Consider the following 17,500-nt stretch of genomic DNA (forward strand, 5'->3'; position numbering starts at 1 on the left):
GACAGACAGACAGAAAAACAGAAAGACACACGCACGCACACACACACACACACACACACACACACACACACACACACACACACACACAGAGTCTAATCTTTGATATTAGCTTTGTGTACATAAAGGCTGGTTATCAGTCATTTTGTCTGGTTTTTGGTCACTCACAGCAAACTGGTTGCAGAAGTGAGGGAATTAAGTTTGCCAACAAAGTGCATGTTGTGGTCCTACCACTTTGTGTTAGCTCATTAGGACATACACAACACAAAACTTTTTATGATTGGTTCATCTCTTCCTAACTCGGCTAAAATTGGGTTTAATGAAATGTTTCATTGACATTATACTTGTAGTCTCGTTTGCTTGCCTATTGATTTGCCTGTTTATTTTCTGTGTTATTAATATTAATAATTGAACATGGATAAGGCCAGACCAACTACATTTTGGATGCTCGGATACTTGGAGATAAATCTGGACTGACTGATTGAAAAAAGGTAATTATTACGTGACATTTTGAGCATGCGCAGTTTTCATTGCACTGCATACCAACGTGAGATAACAAAACAGACTAAACAAAAGATGCTGATACCGCGTGGAACACAGAAACAATCGCTGGACAGCATGCACTGTTAATTAAAGCTTTCAGAGTCATTGATACATAGTCACAAAATGTATATACTACCAAGTCATTTTACAGCGAGCATAATATCACTGCGCATGCGCACAGCAAATTTTCTTTTATTTTGGCCAAACTCAAATTGTCAAACTCAATAATCCGAACATCAAGAAATTCAAGTGTCTGACCTAACATACATCATGACATTTACTGCATAGTGATGTATTCAACTCTTGTAGGTATTTTCCTCCTTTGCTGTGGGGTCGAAGTGGACACCTTCAAGCACACATGTACGGCTTCATCTGTCGATTTTTTCCACCTCAAGTGAACGGTCAGAGACACAGAAGAGTCGCAGCTGACGGTGCCACAATAACATTCGACGTCTTCTATCCACAATTGTCTACAAACTGTGAGTCTAACGACGAGACCCGTCGTATCGCTGTGGTTATTCCAGGAATAGGAAATGGAAGTGATCGACCGTACGTTCGCGTTCTCGTTCGCGAAATGAATCGGTTAGGCTACATCGTGTCGGTACTAAACCATCTTGGAGCGCTGGAAGACGAAATGCTGACGTCGCGACGAATATTCACGTACGGTGGGACGGACGACTTTCAATTGATGATGGACTGGGTACTAGAACGGTGGCCGGGTAGTATGGTTATCGGTGTGGGACTTTCGATGGGCGGCAATGTGTTGATGAAGTATCTGGGTGAGAAGCCGAATAGGCAGAGACACTTTGTTGGAGCTGTGTCCGTATGTCAAGGATATAATATAGCCAAGTAAGACGTATTATTGTATTGAGGTTGTTGGGATATCACTCTGTTGGTTGTACTATAAATTGCGAATATTTTGCCAAAAATTTTTGAAACAATTTTTTGACAAAATTAAATGTCTGACATGTTGTGGATACTGCAAGTCTAGAACCTTGGGTGGTGGTGGTGGTAAGTGTCAAATGGTGGAGCACAGAAGCACTTTGGTATCAACCGGTACCCCTTACTGACACATTGCCGGCATACATGTACTAATGCGGCTTGCAGAACGTACCGTATGCAGCACGAACGAGTCACTTGCAGAGCTGCTGCTCAAGTTTATTTCTTGTCTTGATCGACTTTGACGATATTGTTGAACGCAGAAAGTTTTTGTGTATGGCACACTACAGGGTTGTCCCAGGATTATACTAAGGCATCTTTGTGACCACGCCCACACATTACTTTTAAGGTCATACCCCACACGAAGGCTTTGATGCTGGTATATATGCTTACAAAGTTAGATGCTTACAAAATTTGTTGATTTATATAACTGCTAACCATTCCGGGATTCCCTAGATTGTCCCGATATTTGGTTCTCTGTCCCGGCATCTTGGTTAGGACACGAAATGTCCCGGGATTTTCTTGAACAGAGTCAGGCAAATACAAACGAGAGAGTTGAACACGTTCCTTCCTGATTCTAATGACCTTTCGAGTTATTTTCTGGCCTTTGGCCTAGTGGGTTCGTTTATCTACAGCACATGCAGTTACAGTAAGCGTGAATATCGATGAGAACTGCAAGGCCATGCCTTCTGCGCGTGCATCATGGAAACTGGCAGGAACAAGTAGAGGCCGAGGGAGACTCTGAAACACTGTAGAAGACATTGGATATGTGGGCGTGGCAGTTGTGGTGTCTTAGGAATGTACGCTAAATCCAGAGAATTTGGGTGTCCAAGTCCGGGGTTTCACGTCCAGAGGTTGGCAGGTATGGATTTACAGTACAGTGTACTCAGTTTAAATGATTGTGCCTGAGCAGTCTTGAAGGCCCAGAGACACCTTGCACACCACGGTAACAGTTATCCGAAATATTTAGAGTTATGAACAGGGTTGGGTCCCAAATTGTTTGGATAACTGACATCCTACTGTATCAACTTGCTGCTTATTTGTACACTGGGTTGGTTGCTCGTCTTGTGTTTGACTGATTTTTCTTACTTGCTTGATGTCTCCTCACTTGCTCGCCTTTGATTTTATTCTCTATATCTTACTCATTCACTGCATAGTATTCTTGAAGATCCATAAGCCTGATTTTGATGCACTCAATGTGTTACCTTATTGTTTCTATATGTGGTATAGACTACTATGTGTTACTTGATGTTGTTGCTTGTAGAGGTCTACCGACTTTAATGAATTGGGCTGGACTCAGACGTCTGTATAACTACCATGTTACGAAACATCTTAGGAAGGTTGTTCGTCGTCATAGTGATGTATTGTTTGTGCCACCCGTTGAGAGAAGAGATGATAGTAGCACTGGCTGTTGTCTTATACCAGATATGGAGAGAACTCTAAGTGCTACGAGTCTGATGGAAATCGATACACATTTGCAAAGGTGAGATTTGTGTTTGTGTGGATAGCAGAAAGACAAGAAGGCAGTTGTGTGTGTGTGTGTGTGTGTGTGTGTGTGTGTGTGTGTGTGTGTGTGTGTGTGTGTGTGTGTGTGTGTGTGTGTGTGTGTGTGTGTGTGTGTGTGTGTGTGTGTGTGTGTGTGTGTGTGTGTGTGTGTGTGTGTGTGTGTGTGTGTGTGTGTGTGTGTGTGTGTGTGTGTGTGTGTGTGTGTGTGTGTGTGTGTGTGTGTGTGTGTGTGTGTGTGTGTGTGTGTGTGTGTGTGTGTGTGTGTGTGTGTGTGTGTGTGTGTGTGTGTGTGTGTGTGTGTGTGTGTGTGTGTGTGTGTGTGTGTGTGTGTGTGTGTGTGTGTGTGTGTGTGTGTGTGTGTGTGTGTGTGTGTGTGTGTGTGTGTGTGTGTGTGTGTGTGTGTGTGTGTGTGTGTGTGTGTGTGTGTGTGTGTGTGTGTGTGTGTGTGTGTGTGTGTGTGTGTGTGTGTGTGTGTGTGTGTGTGTGTGTGTGTGTGTGTGTGTGTGTGTGTGTGTGTGTGTGTGTGTGTGTGTGTGTGTGTGTGTGTGTGTGTGTGTGTGTGTGTGTGTGTGTGTGTGTGTGTGTGTGTGTGTGTGTGTGTGTGTGTGTGTGTGTGTGTGTGTGTGTGTGTGTGTGTGTGTGTGTGTGTGTGTGTTGACATGTGTGTGTGTGTATGTGAAAGACAATGTCCTTAGCACCATTGTCTTTTGAGACGGATGGATGCAAACCATGTATGTATTGACAGACAAACAGACAGACAGACAGATAGGCAGACAGACAGACAGACAGACAGGCAGACAGGCAGGCAGGCAGACAGACAGACTAACTCTTCGTATCAGTCAATTCCTGACTCCAATATGATCCAAGTCACACAACAAAGGACTGAATTCTCGGAACTCCAGTGGGGTGCTCATCTTATGTCATACGATCATGCTCACAATATGCCAATTTAGGAAGATCATTATGCGACCAGTTACCTCTTCTGGAGGACAACCAGAGTGCTCTGTTACTTCTCAGATACTTCTCAGATACTGTCACGTTCCCAGAATTGACAGTCTGGCCAGAACTGTTGCTTCTAGACAATTCCTTTAAGCTGCAGGAATTCACGACAAGCAGACAAGAGTGTCATTTCATCAGCTATTTGGAGGCTTAGTCATGAAAGATCCAATGTGGATTCAAGCTGTTTTGCCTATCAGGAATGCTGGTTTTGGTTTAACGTCTGCAGTCACAACAGTTCCTTTTGCTTTCCTCGCAAGTTGGGCTTACACAATGTTCACATTACCTCAGCGTTTTCCAGAGATGAAAGAGGCAATCACCAATTTGCTACTCAGCAATCAGCCTGCTGGTTCATTTGGCTACGATCTTTACAACTCTCTTCCTACAGATGGTTTCTTGCCAGATCTGGTCACAAATCATGTTAAGTTGCAGCACGGGCTCACAGAAAACCATCACAACTCCAAGGTACAAGAATTTATGGATCATCTCAGTACATCTAGAGATAGATCTCGCTTTCAATCACTGCAAGGACAGGGTGCAGGAGCATGATTATCTGCAGTCCCATCCATTTCAGCGCTTGCACTATCTTCCAACAAATTTAATTTGGCAACGCTGATCAGGTTGGGCTGCAAGATACCACAATGTACAGAGATTTAGGCCAAGAAGGCTACCACCTGGTCACATGCAAAACTGGAGGGGGTCCTATTTGAACACACAATGTTATCGTGCATGTCTGGTCAGAGTGTTTGATCAAACTGAACTTCCAGCAAAGCAAAGAACCGACTCATCGATACCTCAACAACGACAACAGACCAGACGTTGTTATTGATCCCCAAACTGGCCACAACACTGATCTAGACATTTTTCTAGCGCATTCATGGTGCACTGACTTGCTAGCATTGGCTGCTAGCACAGCAGGTATCGAGTCAAACCATCTTTTGTTCCCTTGGTTCTTGAACATTTTGGTCGGTGGGGATACAAGCCTCCAATTATCTGAACAAGCTGGCCGAGTCGTCTAGAGATGATGAGGGAAAGAAAAACAAGGCCCAATTCAAGACCAAGTGGAGATCTCTCATCTCCATTCAACTGCAGAGAAACCTTGCTAAAGTTATAGCAGACAAGTTAGATAGCATTCACAGAATGAACTCTACAGTTGCAAATTATTAAGTCATTGTATGTGTAGGGCCTAAGGGTCCTTTTTGTTTGTGTAGTTTTAGTTATTTAGTTTAGTTCATCATATAGCTTGTAATAGTACTGATTTATGAAAATATGACAGACAGACAGCTAGACAGACAGACAGACAGACAGACAGACAGATGTAATTTGTTTCAATAGACTGTAAAAGTGAACACCTCATTACATTAAAATTGCAAAGCTACAGCTACTGTGTACAAACACAACTAAAGAAATTCTGTAGCTACCAGAAGAGTCAAATAGCACAGAGGAAGAGTTTCTAGAAAGGAAGAGACGATGATGACAGACAGAGAGACAGACAGACAGACAGGTAGACACAGACAGGTGGACAGACAGACAGACAGACAGACAGACAGACAGACAGACAGACATACAGACAGACATACGGACAGACAGACAAACAGACACCAGGTGGCATAATTGCCACTGTAACCCGACTAGTAATGGAGTATTTTAGAGCTTTGGGGATTGATGGGGGAAACACCTGTGCAAACTATCAAAGAAGTCATCGGACAAAGTGGGACGGCCAAACGCTGCGGAGTTTATCGACCTCTGATCCAAACGCTTTTCTGTTCAGCTCTAGAAGTGTAATGCTAGAGTGATCTCTAAAAGCTTTCTTCGCTGTCTGAAGGCAGCAAATGTGACCTCTTTGCCACCCAGTACTTCAGCCACTAGCTGGTACTGGAGGCTTTGCTTGTACACTGTAGCTTTAAGTGTAGTCCTCATTTTGTGTACACGAGTTTGAATTTTAGCATAGTGTAGTTGATGAACACTACTAGTAGTTGGACAGTACATAGTACCCTGCATTGCAAAATGTATTATAGATAAAAGTTCAAATATATGTGATTGACAGACAGACAGACAGACAGACAGACAGACAGGCATGTAGAGAGACACGTTCATTAAAGACTATCTCTAGAACAAGGAGATGTACTGGACACATTACTAAGTCGTTAGTGATTTTGTCAATTAATGAGAAATAAATCATAAAAATTTGAAATTTTTAGTCAAATTTTTGAACATTCACAGATTGTGTTTATGTCTTGTAATTCACTTGCCTATATGGCAATGTCTAGACACCTGGTCAAGTTCAATTCACTAGAAGAATATTATGAGCAGGACAGCTGTTGTCATTACCTACACAATGTATGTCTAATAATTCTGATGATTTGATGCCTGGAATTAACTGTATTTCTTAACTATCAGATTACTGATGTGCCAGTGTTGCTAGTAAATGCACAGGATGACCCACTGGTTGCTGAGTTTCTGCTGGAGACGGCTGAAGATTATGCTAGTAAGGGGTGTAGTTATGTTGATTGATGCTGGTGTGTGTGTGTGTGTGTGTGTGTGTGTGTGTGTGTGTGTGTGTGTGTGTGTGTGTGTGACTGTATGTTTATTGATCAGCGGCTAAGGAGATATCATCCTTTAGGTACATTTTCGAATGCTCTCTTTGTGTTAACTAAACACGGCTCTCATCTTGCCTTCTTTGAAGGCGGCATTCTTATACCAAACACGGTCACATGGATAGACAGGATGATCACACAGTTTATGAAAGCAGCAGACGAAATTCACAGAGAAATTTAGGAAAAATGATGTCAAATGCAGTGAATACATTAGACAGTGAAATAAAAGATAGGAATTTATCAAGTTAACTGATTTGTAAAGGTGATATGAATTTTGGTATGTTTGTGTGGAAGGTTAATATTCATGCATAGTTTATAATTGAAAATATATTTAATTGGAATGCCAGCGAGCATGTACGCTTTGATATTTCTGATGCCAAGATCTATTGCAACGTCTAGTATGCATCCAGGCACTTGAAGAAACATCTAAAATTTGGATGATTACACATGTCGTAACAGACTATGTTCAGTACTCTGTATCAGTCTTGATGCCCTAATTACTTTTAAATTGAGCATTGAATGTAAATGTACATACAGTTTGTAGAGTTACAAATTACACAAGGCAAGCCTTACAAAATAAAAATATATTACAGACATGATTACAAAATAAAAAATACTGCAGTACCGGCAGTCACATGCAAGCAATGATTCTGCATAAATTTCTACACTGACTGTGTCTTCGTATGTTGTAATCATGTTCCACTCTCTGCATGACTTTTCAGTGACCAATGTCGCATCACTGTTGAATGCAAGGACCTGCACAAATTGCAACGTGAAAGAAAAGAACAACATTGTACACAACTACATGTATACTAAAACTGGTGTGATGTACTTTAGTAATACAACCCACATTTAAGTTCACATATTAGAGAGAGCAAGGCTGAGCACACCTTCGGTGGACATAGTCACTGGACAATTTTTTAGCAAGCTGTGGTAATTTGAGTGTGTGTGTGTGTGTGTGTGTGTGTGTGTGTGTGTGTGTGTGTGTGTGTGTGTGTGTGTGTGTGTGAAGTTGAGCACGACAACTATGAATGTAGACACACTTACATAATAATGGTAATCAACATTTCAATTTTTCAAGTTCAACAATATGCTTTCCACTGGGTCCTTGATTGTGGTGTGTTTGAATGTCATACATATAGAATGCATATCCAAGATTTTTGGAATAGGAAACAAGCACCAATACACAGAACAAATCAGGGGCATTGTGTGGGTGTAAAGGGGGGGATGATTCGCCTTGAACACTTCGGCTCCAATTGCTGATATTGAAAACTTTACCACCCCTCAAAAGGAGGAGATTAGAGCCACCTCTAGCCTCCATTATGTGATACCCCTGAACAAACGTAAATAAATTAAGCATATAAGTAGTTGGTGCATATTAAAATAGACCGATGTGTGAATAAATATACCCACACCCCTGAAAGTAAACTTACTCACACCTTTCACAAAGTTTCCACAAATAGATCGAAATCGAGATCACGTTGTGTCACAGATCCAGTGATACTTCTACTATACATTCCTTCTAAAGAGCGCTCAATTTGTCTCATGATTCCATCCAACATAGTTACAATCTCTACAAAGCACAATTTACCAAAGCGTCTGCACATAATATTACTTCGATTTACCTCTGAAGTGTAGCCTAGAGTCAGGTTGTCCATCCCAGCAACGTTCAATGATGTCTCTAAATTCCTGCCTACAGCTGTCATCACTTAGTAAAGGCCTCTGGCCAGCCAGAACATTGACTCGTATGACAGTAGGTGAAACACCAGCTAGAAATGGCAACAACGTCAACATATTGATAATAAGAATAATACATGCTAGACAACCATAGATTTGCTTCATTTCATTCATCTGCCAAAGAATCATTGCATATCTATAACATCAGCTGGTACTCATAACAAACTATCATTAGAAGATAAAACTCACGAGTAAACATCAACTCACGAGTAAACATCAACTTTCATTTCCTTGTTCCTCTCGACTGTTCCACTAAATACTTCAGGTGCAGTATATGCTACTGTTCCTTGCACGCTGCCTGTTGTCCGTTGTGAAATATCTCGTACTCTTGCTAGCCCAAAATCAATGATCTACAAAGAGAATAGTCTCTGATATAACTTAATCTATATTTATACACAAGGACAAATTATATCTCACTTTACAGCAGTAGCCACTACCCACTAGCACATTCGCTGTCTTCAAGTCTCTGTGAATGATCGGTGGTTGCAGACTGTGTAAATAGTTCATTCCTTTGGCAATTTCCTGAGCAATGCGAATGCGATGGTGACTGAATTGTATTCTTTGAAGCACATCTGTAGAAAGCAACATTTTTTCCAAATCTCCATACTGCACATGTTCCATAACAATCGCATAATGTCCAGGGTCGATGCACAAGCCTAGGAAACGAACTATAGACGGGCAGTCAATGCGGCCCAATATATTTGCTTCCCGAAGGAAAGCTCCCTCATCCCTACACAAACACAAACAGCGCATGTACAGATTGTGCTACCCTAGTAGGTGTACTCCTGCGTATGCTTAGGTTTACGTGTTTCCGAGTCTGCGTGGCATGTTGAGAACTTTAACCGCCGCTTCCCTATGTCTAGAGTCTGCCAACCGACATCGATAGACGACACCGAACCCTCCAGAACCAAGAAAATCTTTGTCCTCGCTGTAAATGATTTCTCGTCGTCTAAATATCCTTGACTGAGTACTCGTAAAGTCGTCCATTAGCATGAGGTCCCGTATACGAAACTGAAACTCTATAGCCTGGTTCACAATATTGACGCCGACGTCGACGTCGACGTCGACAATAGAAATGAATCCTATTCCAGCGTCGACGTCGGCGACATCAAAGGATGCCGCCGACGTCGAGGCGGTTTCTTTGAAGTTTGACGCTCAACTCAGCGTCGGCGTCATATTGTGAACCAGGCTATCAGTCTACGGAACTACATGTGCCTCTCGCGTTATGTTCCAAATGAAGACCCGGATAAGCCCTATCCTTCTCTAATGCCAAGTCCCGTATAAGAGGACCTGGCGAAGCAAATTTTTTTTGGGCCCCCGTTGGGTGTGGCTTTAGCTGCTCCCGTATGCACTTCCTCGCGGTTTGCAGTGGTCTGGTAGTACGAGGCTCGGCAGTCAATGGACATCTTGCAACCGCGATTTTGACATAAACGAACTGCTGTCTTTTTGCGCACCTTTCGAGCAGTAACCTGCACCGTTTATTGAAAGGGAGCCTCAGTTTTTGTCGTCTGCTGAACGTGGTTTTCTCGGCACAAATCAACTTCAATAAATTAGACGACAGGTAAAGTCATTTGTAATTACTATTCTTCGCAGTTATGCAAATTTTCATTTTTCATCAATTAAAATAACAGCATATGATATGTGTGTGTACACAATATTTACTAAGCATTATCTAGTTGGATAAACACGTACACAAAATAATGTACTCTAATAATCATTACTAATCGGATCATTTAATGTAAACAACATACTAATTACTAATGCATAGAATATGATGATGATGATGACGACATATTGATAACACTACTGGTTGTCACACAGCTGGCTATTATTGAAGTAATCTATATTTAGAGCTAACATTGGTTTAAATCAAATTATGTTAATTAATTTGAGTTAAGTTAATGACTCTTAGTTAAGTTGATGGTATCAGTCATTGTGTTGTGACACTTATAGGTGTATACATTGGATATGCATTTTGGCAACTGGCATTATATTTCAAACTAGGCATTGGTTGTTATTTGGTTGGTGACATGAATGACAGTAACTGAGTTACATAATTAGTATACTGTGTGTGTGTGTGTGTGTGTGTGTGTGTGTGTGTGTGTGTGTGTGTGTGTGTGTGTGTGTGTGTGTGTGTGTGTGTGTGTGTGTGTGTGTGTGTGTGTGTGTGTGTGTGTGTGTGTGTGTGTGTGTGTGTGTGTGTGTGTGTGTGTGTGTGTGTGTGTGTGTGTGTGTGTGTGTGTGTGTGTGTGTGTGTGTGTGTGTGTGTGTGTGTGTGTGTGTGTGTGTGTGTGTGTGTGTGTGTGTGTGTGTGTGTGTGTGTGTGTGTGTGTGTGTGTGTGTGTGTGTGTGTGTGTGTGTGTGTGTGTGTGTGTGTGTGTGTGTGTGTGTGTGTGTGTGTGTGTGTGTGTGTGTGTGTGTGTGTGTGTGTGTGTGTGTGTGTGTGTGTGTGTGTGTGTGTGTGTGTGTGTGTGTGTGTGTGTGTGTGTGTGTGTGTGTGTGTGTGTGTGTGTGTGTGTGTGTGTGTGTGTGTGTGTGTGTGTGTGTGTGTGTGTGTGTGTGTGTGTGTGTGTGTGTGTGTGTGTGTGTGTGTGTGTGTGTGTGTGTGTGTGTGTGTGTGTGTGTGTGTGTGTGTGTGTGTGTGTGTGTGTGTGTGTGTGTGTGTGTGTGTGTGTGTGTGTGTGTGTGTGTGTGTGTGTGTGTGTGTGTGTGTGTGTGTGTGTGTGTGTGTGTGTGTGTGTGTGTGTGTGTGTGTGTGTGTGTGTGTGTGTGTGTGTGTGTGTGTGTGTGTGTGTGTGTGTGTGTGTGTGTGTGTGTGTGTGTATTCATATGGCTGTTTACTCAATTGGAAAGTGTCATCTCATAGCATTGGTACATTCAAGACACATTAATGCACGAACTACTATCATCCTAGCAATGATGAGATAGAGGATAATTTCTTGGAAAAGAAACTCCCATCTTTGCCTCATTTGATTCTAGTGTATATATTGAGTAACTGGTATTTCATTGGGGTGGACAAGGTCTGTGACTGTTGTTGTCGACAAGAACTGTCTGGCTTGCTGCATTCTGAGTGTTCTGACCATTACTAATGGCCATGTGAAGTACGGTATTTGTTAGTCTGCATGTTAATGTGGCAGCTATGGCAGAACCTAACATCTGTGGTTGTACTTAGAAATGTGAGAGCGTTACCTGGGCCATCAAGCTACACCTGGTACTGAAATAATCCAGGTAGCCAAGCATGGTGTTTGTCCTTTTGTTGGCTATGTCACATTACTGGTATGTTTAATATGGATATTTGTGATAACCATTTGCCTGTCTTGAATCTGTGTACTTTGATGATACAACTGTAGGTTGATGACACTTGAAAGACACCATGTATTTGAGACAATAGCAAAATCAACATGGTGAGGCTAAATGACCCGTAAGAGAAATGGTAGAATTAAAGCACAATTGTTATGCAGGTCCTTAATACTTCTAAAATGATCTGTTGCCAGCCAGCTGACAGTTGTTTGGCTGAAATTCTTTGTCAACATTATTAACTTACAATGAGTTGATGTCTGCTACTTGTTATGAGTTCATTTGAAGCCATGCTCTAACTAGAAGGAGTCATGATCAGTGAAACCTGCACTACTACAGAAATGGGAGTGATGAAAGTAGTCTTAGTTGCTAGTTGTACCAAGAGGACAGTTGTGACTTCAGGGTAGCAATAAAATGTTTGTCACTGCTTATCTTGCATATGCAGTGGATGTCCACAAATAATCATGAGTCATCTGACTCTTATAGCACATCTAATTCACTATTCGCTTCCGTGAATAGTGAATGGCACAAGCGCAATGTAATTTGGGCAGATGCAGAGTTATGAAAGTTCGCTGCTACTAGTAGGGCGCATCAAATATAGAGGTTGTGCTATAAAACTTGATTTTATCATGTAGCAGCGTGTTACCATCGAGAGTGTGCATGCTTTAGAAGCTCCGCCGCCAAATATCGTCTATAGCCATTGGACTTTCTTTCGCCTGTCCACTGTCGTGGCTCGTTCGATCTCTTCGGCTTGCAGAGTTGCCTCTCGCCTCGCGGCCACAACCTTTTGCCAGTGGTTCTCCTGGGGTAGCAGAACCTCTTCCGTCAACATGTCCCGATGCTTTCGAGAAGTGAGCAGACAAACCGTTTGGGTGGTAGGTACCTCCTCGATGGGAATGGATGTAGGTTGCGGTTGCCACGTAAAATCTTGCGATTCCACTTCCATCAAACAAATTCGGTGTGTGGCAAAGGTCGTTAGCTCTGTGTCAGCTCTGGATCTCTCTCCAAATGTCTTGCAAACGGGGCTTTGCTTTATGCTAGGTACGTTTTATTTTCCAGTTTTCGATAGGTGCGTATTGTAGTGTAAACTCTCTCGTCGTCTTGGTCTAGAACCACGGCATGGATGGTACACCCACAAACCCAATGGCAGATACCCACAACGGAAAATGGCCCTTCTCGAGAATCTCGGGTTTTCAGTCTGTATAGTTCTTGGACACCCGTTAGATACGACCGGTGGTTGTGTGTTCCCAGTAGAAGGCGTAGAGTTTCTTGGTCTGCTTTGACAAGAGTACCATGTTGCATTGGATGGCCGACGCTATAGCCTCCCATTTTTGGCATAGAGATTGCATCCAGAACAGTGGAGCAACCGTCGACAAGGCGTGTACGTACGAAACGGTCTTTTCTGCTGTTTGCAAGCACGTCTCCTTCGGTCGTATCCCGTACAACGACATCTCGACGCGACAGATCCCACGAGCTTGTACATCTGGGTGGGTAAACGTCTTGCCAAGCCTCTTGTCAGGGCACTTGCAGTAGTTGGCCACGTTGTACCCAAGATTCTCTTGGACGCCTGTACACTCGATTTAGTATACAAACTTGTTTTATAACTTGCCTTTACAAAGCGATCCACAGGGTGGTTCTCGGAATTGCAAAGACAGGTGGTTGTTGCTCACACTATCTTCGTTGCAAGAATCCTTTTCGGGTTGTCTCCGGTACCGTATAGTGGTAGAAGGTCGTGCTCGGACAGTAGGTGGTCTAGCAGTTCTTTTCTGTCTAGGCACCCGGAGTAGTCTTGTGTAGAATCTATGCAGTACAAAAATTCCGTTGGAGCGTAGTCCTTCCACAAAGAACACTAGGAGTTGTTCAAAAAGCTCTTCGATTGAAATGTCCGCCACATCAATCTTGCGTACCAGGATCGCAGTCTGTATGGTGTTTGGATGCTTCCCGTTGTAGACTTGTAGCACCTTGTGGGCGTCGGCGAGGACATGTTGTACCGGATATATGGAGTGTCCGTGTTCCTTGTATAGACAGATGGCCACGATCTGCACGTGTAGAAGGTCTAAAACCCCTGCCATGTCCGCGTGTGCTCGAATCTGGGCGAGGATCGCTCTTAAGACTGCACCCGCTGCGGATGCGGCAGTTTGTTGACTCTGTTTCTAGAGACCTGGTCTTTGGAAAGTAGACCCCATACGAAGAATTCGTCGACGAAGATGTCGGATACTGCTTCCAGATTTGTTCGTAAAGCGTCCGGTTACCCAAACGGTAAATAGTCCACGTTTGCGATATCGCTCGCCAAGTTGTTCTTGTACAGGTTCTGTAGTAGTACATGGCAGTCCATACGCTCGCCGACGGTGCTGAGCCATAGATCTTTCGAGGTGGTGTATTGCTCTGTGGCCTGGTAGTCGAAAGCTGTGGTCTTCACGACGTTGTAGGCAGCAAAATCTATGTCAAAATGCTGTATATCTATGTCTACAAAGAAATGTTTTTCAGGCGTAGGAAGCGTAGCGGCTGGGGCGCCCCACTTTTCAAAAAGTGGCTTTCCGCCAGCTGGTCATTGCCGTTACCTTCCATTGTTAATTGTGTCGATTAAATAAGTAATATATTTCAGCATGAATGCAAGCAAAATTAACGTGCGCTAGATTGCTCGCTGTTATATGCATGTGATCGCCGCCTCGTGGCCTTTCAGATGATATTGGCTAAGTCTACATAATCCTGGCCTGAGACTCTGATTGGCTGTGTGGAAGGCGTGGCTAAGCTTGTTTTTTGAAAACACAACCGTTCTAGGCTAATGAGCTTCCTTTATTGCTGGATACATGTATATGACCGCTCATTGCAGCTGGTTACGATCTAAACAACAATCCCGGACACGTTTAGATGTCGAGCGGCAACGCATGCTCAATCACTCCAGTTTTAGTAGGCGCGGTTTCTTTGGACTACAGTGTAAGGGTCAACTGGATAAGTGATAAGTAGGGCTGCAGGGCCTTAGGAGCTGCGAGTCGGTGCGACCAGAGGTTGCATGCGTGTAACTAGAACCACACCTTCGTTTGGTAGCGCACGCCAAATGACCACGCCTTCTAACGCGCGTTATGCTGCACTACTTTTTAATTGCCTCCTACGCCACTGCGCTACTATATACATGCCACTAGAAATCTTTGAAATATCGAGGTAGAATGTTTCGGCTCTGGCTACTATAGGTTGTAGCCATTTGCGTGAACGTTCTAAGATGGTCGCAGAGGGTGGGCGGTGACTTCAGCTCAAGGGTGGAAAGATTGTGTGCCAATGCAATGGGTCGATATCGTGGGATGGGTTGGTATCGAGCAATGAGGATGTAACGGAGTGCGATGGGTCGTTGGTGTCGAAGTGCGACTGCAGGTTGTTGGTATCGGAATACGATTTGTTGTTGGAGTGCGACGGGTGGTTGGTATCGGAATGCAATGAGATGTTGGTATCGGAGTGTGCAGACCATGGAAAAATGGCCGTTTGTATTGGAGGCTAGCCCAAGACCCAAAATAGCCATTTGTATTGGAAGGATAGTAGTCGAAACTGGCAGAAAGGTAGCTCGAGCCGAAGCATATCTTGGAACGAATTTGACCAATGGTATTAAGGTAGAGTACCGCGTTCTGGCAAACTTACGGAATGCGCTAGGAGCGTAACAAGTAGCGCAGTCCGGAAGTGCGCCAGAACAGGCATTCTACTCTACTACTCACCGTGCACATCCAAACTTGCTTAGCGTTTGAAATAAATAAGTTGGAATTCCAAATCACAATCACAAAGTTAGACTACAAATACTCACGCATGCATGCATGAGCATGGAAGGTTGAGATTGTGGTTGTATATTGCCCCTAGTCAAGCCCCTTGGCCCACCATGCATGCATCATGAGAAGACGAAATTGTGAGCAAGTGAGCGCAATCTCTTATTCTGGAAATTAAAGGACCGTCAACGAAGACCAAAGGGTACGATCCGGTAAGCGCGTTGCAGCTAATTTTTTCAAGTGGAAGATGTACACGCCATCGATATCGATGTCAAGACAGTAATAATCTACAGGTAAGCTCAGTACAATAGCTCACGGCAACTTCACAAATTTCAACTCAAACATTCATGTGCACTCCATTTTCTAGACTGTAGCAGTTCCTAGTATAATACATTACAGTACCTTCATCACTTGATCCTCTCTTCATCGCTCATCTCTTCGAATTCATCACTCATCTCTTCATCAATCAACTGTTAATGTTAAGAATTTCAACACTACATCTCTTCGAATTCATCATTCCAATCTTCATAACTCCTTTCTTCATCAACGACCTCGTCATTCCAATCTTCATTACTTCTTTCTTCATCAATTATCCTTTCGAATTCATCACTCCTTCCTTCATTGCTCCTTTGTTCATCAATTATTCCTTTCAATTCATCACTCCTTTCTTCATCAATTATCTCTTCAAATTCAGAATTCAAACCTTCATCACTCCTCTCTTCATCAATCAGCTCTTCTTCTTCAGAATTCCAATCTTCATCACTCCTCTCTTCATCAATAATCTCTTCTAGTTCAGAATTCCCATCTTCATTACTCCTTTCTTCATCAATCAGCTCTTCTTCTTCAGAATTCCAATCTTCATCACTCCTCTCTTCATCATTAATCTCTTCTAGTTCAGAATTCCCATCTTCATTACTCCTTTCTTCATCAATGATCTCTTCTTCTTCAGAATTCCAATCTTCATCACTCCTCTCTTCATCATTAATCTCTTCTAGTTCAGAATTCCCATCTTCATTACTCCTTTCTTCATCAATGATCTCTTCTTCTTCAGAATTCCAATCTTCATCACTCCTCTCTTCATCATTCTTCTTTGCGTCAATCCTCTGTTCATCATTTCTTTTTGCATAATTTTTCGGTTCCAATTTATGTATCTGTCTTGTTGTGGTTTGCGTAATTTGTGTATTCATCTCTTTCAACCGTTCAAGACCCTCTGCATGCAAAAACATACAAATTAATTAACAATGTGAAACAAAGACGCACAAACCACACATAATCACATTGAAATATGCCATGTTTTAATACATATATTATATGAATAACCAAACAGCATTACACCTCTATCATTTAGTTAATTAATAGGAGGGTTAAGAAAATCTTGAATAAACCAGCAAGTTGATGCGAAGTGTGTGTGTGTGTGTGTGTGTGTGTGTGTGTGTGTGTGTGTGTGTGTGTGTGTGTGTGTGTGTGTGTGTGTTGTGTGTGTGTGTGTGTGTGTGTGTGTGTGTGTGTGTGTGTGTGTGTGTGTGTGTGTGTATAATAGGGAATGTGACACAAAACACATCTAACCCAACATGTGTTATGCATGGATTTCTGTGGATTGAGTTTGTAAAACCCATAGAAAACACAACATGAAACGTTCCAAACGCAACATGAGTTTTAGTCGACGCATACGCAGATGGTTATTGCTGCATGAGACAGACAGAATAGTTATAATTCGTAGACATTTGTAGTTTGTACTCGCCTAGTCTACGTACTACTTAATGGAGCTCTACCCCGTCTTGCCTACAGCTATACGAAACACAGGGAATATGGGTTTTTAGGGTTCTGACTAGAGAACCCACATAACAATAGTTGGAAAATCTGAAACCCAATCTGAGCAGGGATCTGATGCGTTTACAGTAGCTCCACGTCAGGAAAGCTGCTAGATCAAAATGATGTAGAAAGAAATGACCTCCTATAACATTTTGTCACAAATCAACTTAGCAGCAGTTTGTAGTTTGTAGTTTGCAGTTCTATTAGGAAGACTATTTAATCTAAACGAGTGATCTACCGTAGTGCCCAAATAACACATACAAAATACTACGTGGACAAACATAAACTAAAAGTTAGCTGGTTTACTAGCAAAAGAGTTTTAAAGTT

At 42.6% G+C, this 17,500-nt stretch overlaps 4 protein-coding genes and 1 long non-coding RNA gene across 6 annotated transcripts in view; 3 read left to right on the forward strand and 2 right to left on the reverse strand.

The window, feature by feature from the left end:
• Positions 1 to 6,999, forward strand: part of LOC134187546 (monoacylglycerol lipase ABHD2-like) — a 7,821-nt gene extending 822 nt beyond the window's left edge. Inside the window, exons 2-6 of the mRNA XM_062655694.1 lie at positions 850 to 1,389; positions 2,744 to 2,962; positions 6,252 to 6,321; positions 6,382 to 6,469; positions 6,605 to 6,999. Of these exons, the coding sequence (XP_062511678.1) occupies positions 850 to 1,389; positions 2,744 to 2,962; positions 6,252 to 6,321; positions 6,382 to 6,469; positions 6,605 to 6,759 (1,072 nt within the window). The 3' untranslated portion in view covers positions 6,760 to 6,999. The remainder of the gene's footprint in view (positions 1 to 849; positions 1,390 to 2,743; positions 2,963 to 6,251; positions 6,322 to 6,381; positions 6,470 to 6,604) is intronic.
• On the forward strand, positions 4,124 to 4,816 carry LOC134187550 (uncharacterized). The gene has a single exon (XM_062655702.1). It carries the CDS (start codon positions 4,141 to 4,143, stop codon positions 4,528 to 4,530), a length of 390 nt encoding a protein of 129 aa, XP_062511686.1. The 5' UTR covers positions 4,124 to 4,140; the 3' UTR covers positions 4,531 to 4,816.
• Positions 7,000 to 7,026: 27 nt separating the features above from the next.
• On the reverse strand, positions 7,027 to 9,308 carry LOC134188345 (dual specificity protein kinase shkC-like). The gene is made up of 7 exons (XM_062656540.1): positions 9,121 to 9,308; positions 8,733 to 9,045; positions 8,523 to 8,665; positions 8,405 to 8,451; positions 8,204 to 8,347; positions 8,018 to 8,151; positions 7,027 to 7,334 (listed from the first exon to the last, which is right to left on the reverse strand). Exons 1-6 carry the CDS (start codon positions 9,306 to 9,308, stop codon positions 8,021 to 8,023), a joined length of 966 nt encoding a protein of 321 aa, XP_062512524.1. The 3' UTR covers positions 7,027 to 7,334; positions 8,018 to 8,020.
• A 406-nt stretch (positions 9,309 to 9,714) lies between these two features.
• On the forward strand, positions 9,715 to 12,027 carry LOC134188352 (uncharacterized). 2 transcript variants are annotated; one of them, XR_009971311.1, is made up of 5 exons: positions 9,715 to 9,876; positions 11,295 to 11,416; positions 11,488 to 11,591; positions 11,666 to 11,719; positions 11,777 to 12,027. It is a non-coding gene; the product is annotated as an uncharacterized LOC134188352 (long non-coding RNA). The 2 variants fall into 2 exon arrangements; XR_009971310.1 differs by having other exon boundaries at positions 11,295 to 11,591.
• Positions 12,028 to 15,609: 3,582 nt separating this feature from the next.
• The window catches only part of LOC134188057 (HIV Tat-specific factor 1 homolog), a 5,079-nt gene continuing 3,188 nt past the window's right edge, over positions 15,610 to 17,500 (reverse strand). Inside the window, exon 4 of the mRNA XM_062656239.1 lies at positions 15,610 to 16,571. Coding sequence (XP_062512223.1) covers positions 15,856 to 16,571 — 716 coding nt within the window. The 3' untranslated portion in view covers positions 15,610 to 15,855. The remainder of the gene's footprint in view (positions 16,572 to 17,500) is intronic.

Source organism: Corticium candelabrum, chromosome 12 (assembly GCF_963422355.1).
Source record: "Corticium candelabrum chromosome 12, ooCorCand1.1, whole genome shotgun sequence".
NCBI lineage: Eukaryota > Metazoa > Porifera > Homoscleromorpha > Homosclerophorida > Plakinidae > Corticium > Corticium candelabrum.

Bases quoted from the DNA above. Each gene is read 5' to 3' on its own strand.
- LOC134188345 (XM_062656540.1), bottom strand. From the start codon at position 9,308: ATGCTAATGGACGACTTTACGAGTACTCAGTCAAGGATATTTAGACGA. The intron at 8,666-8,732 runs GTGAGATATAAT...TTCTCTTTGTAG, and splicing joins GTAGTGGCTACTGCTGTAAA to ATCATTGATTTTGGGCTAGC. The intron at 8,152-8,203 runs GTAAATCGAAGT...TGTGCTTTGTAG, and splicing joins CTCTAGGCTACACTTCAGAG to AGATTGTAACTATGTTGGAT.
- LOC134187550 (XM_062655702.1), top strand. From the start codon at position 4,141: ATGAAAGATCCAATGTGGATTCAAGCTGTTTTGCCTATCAGGAATGCT.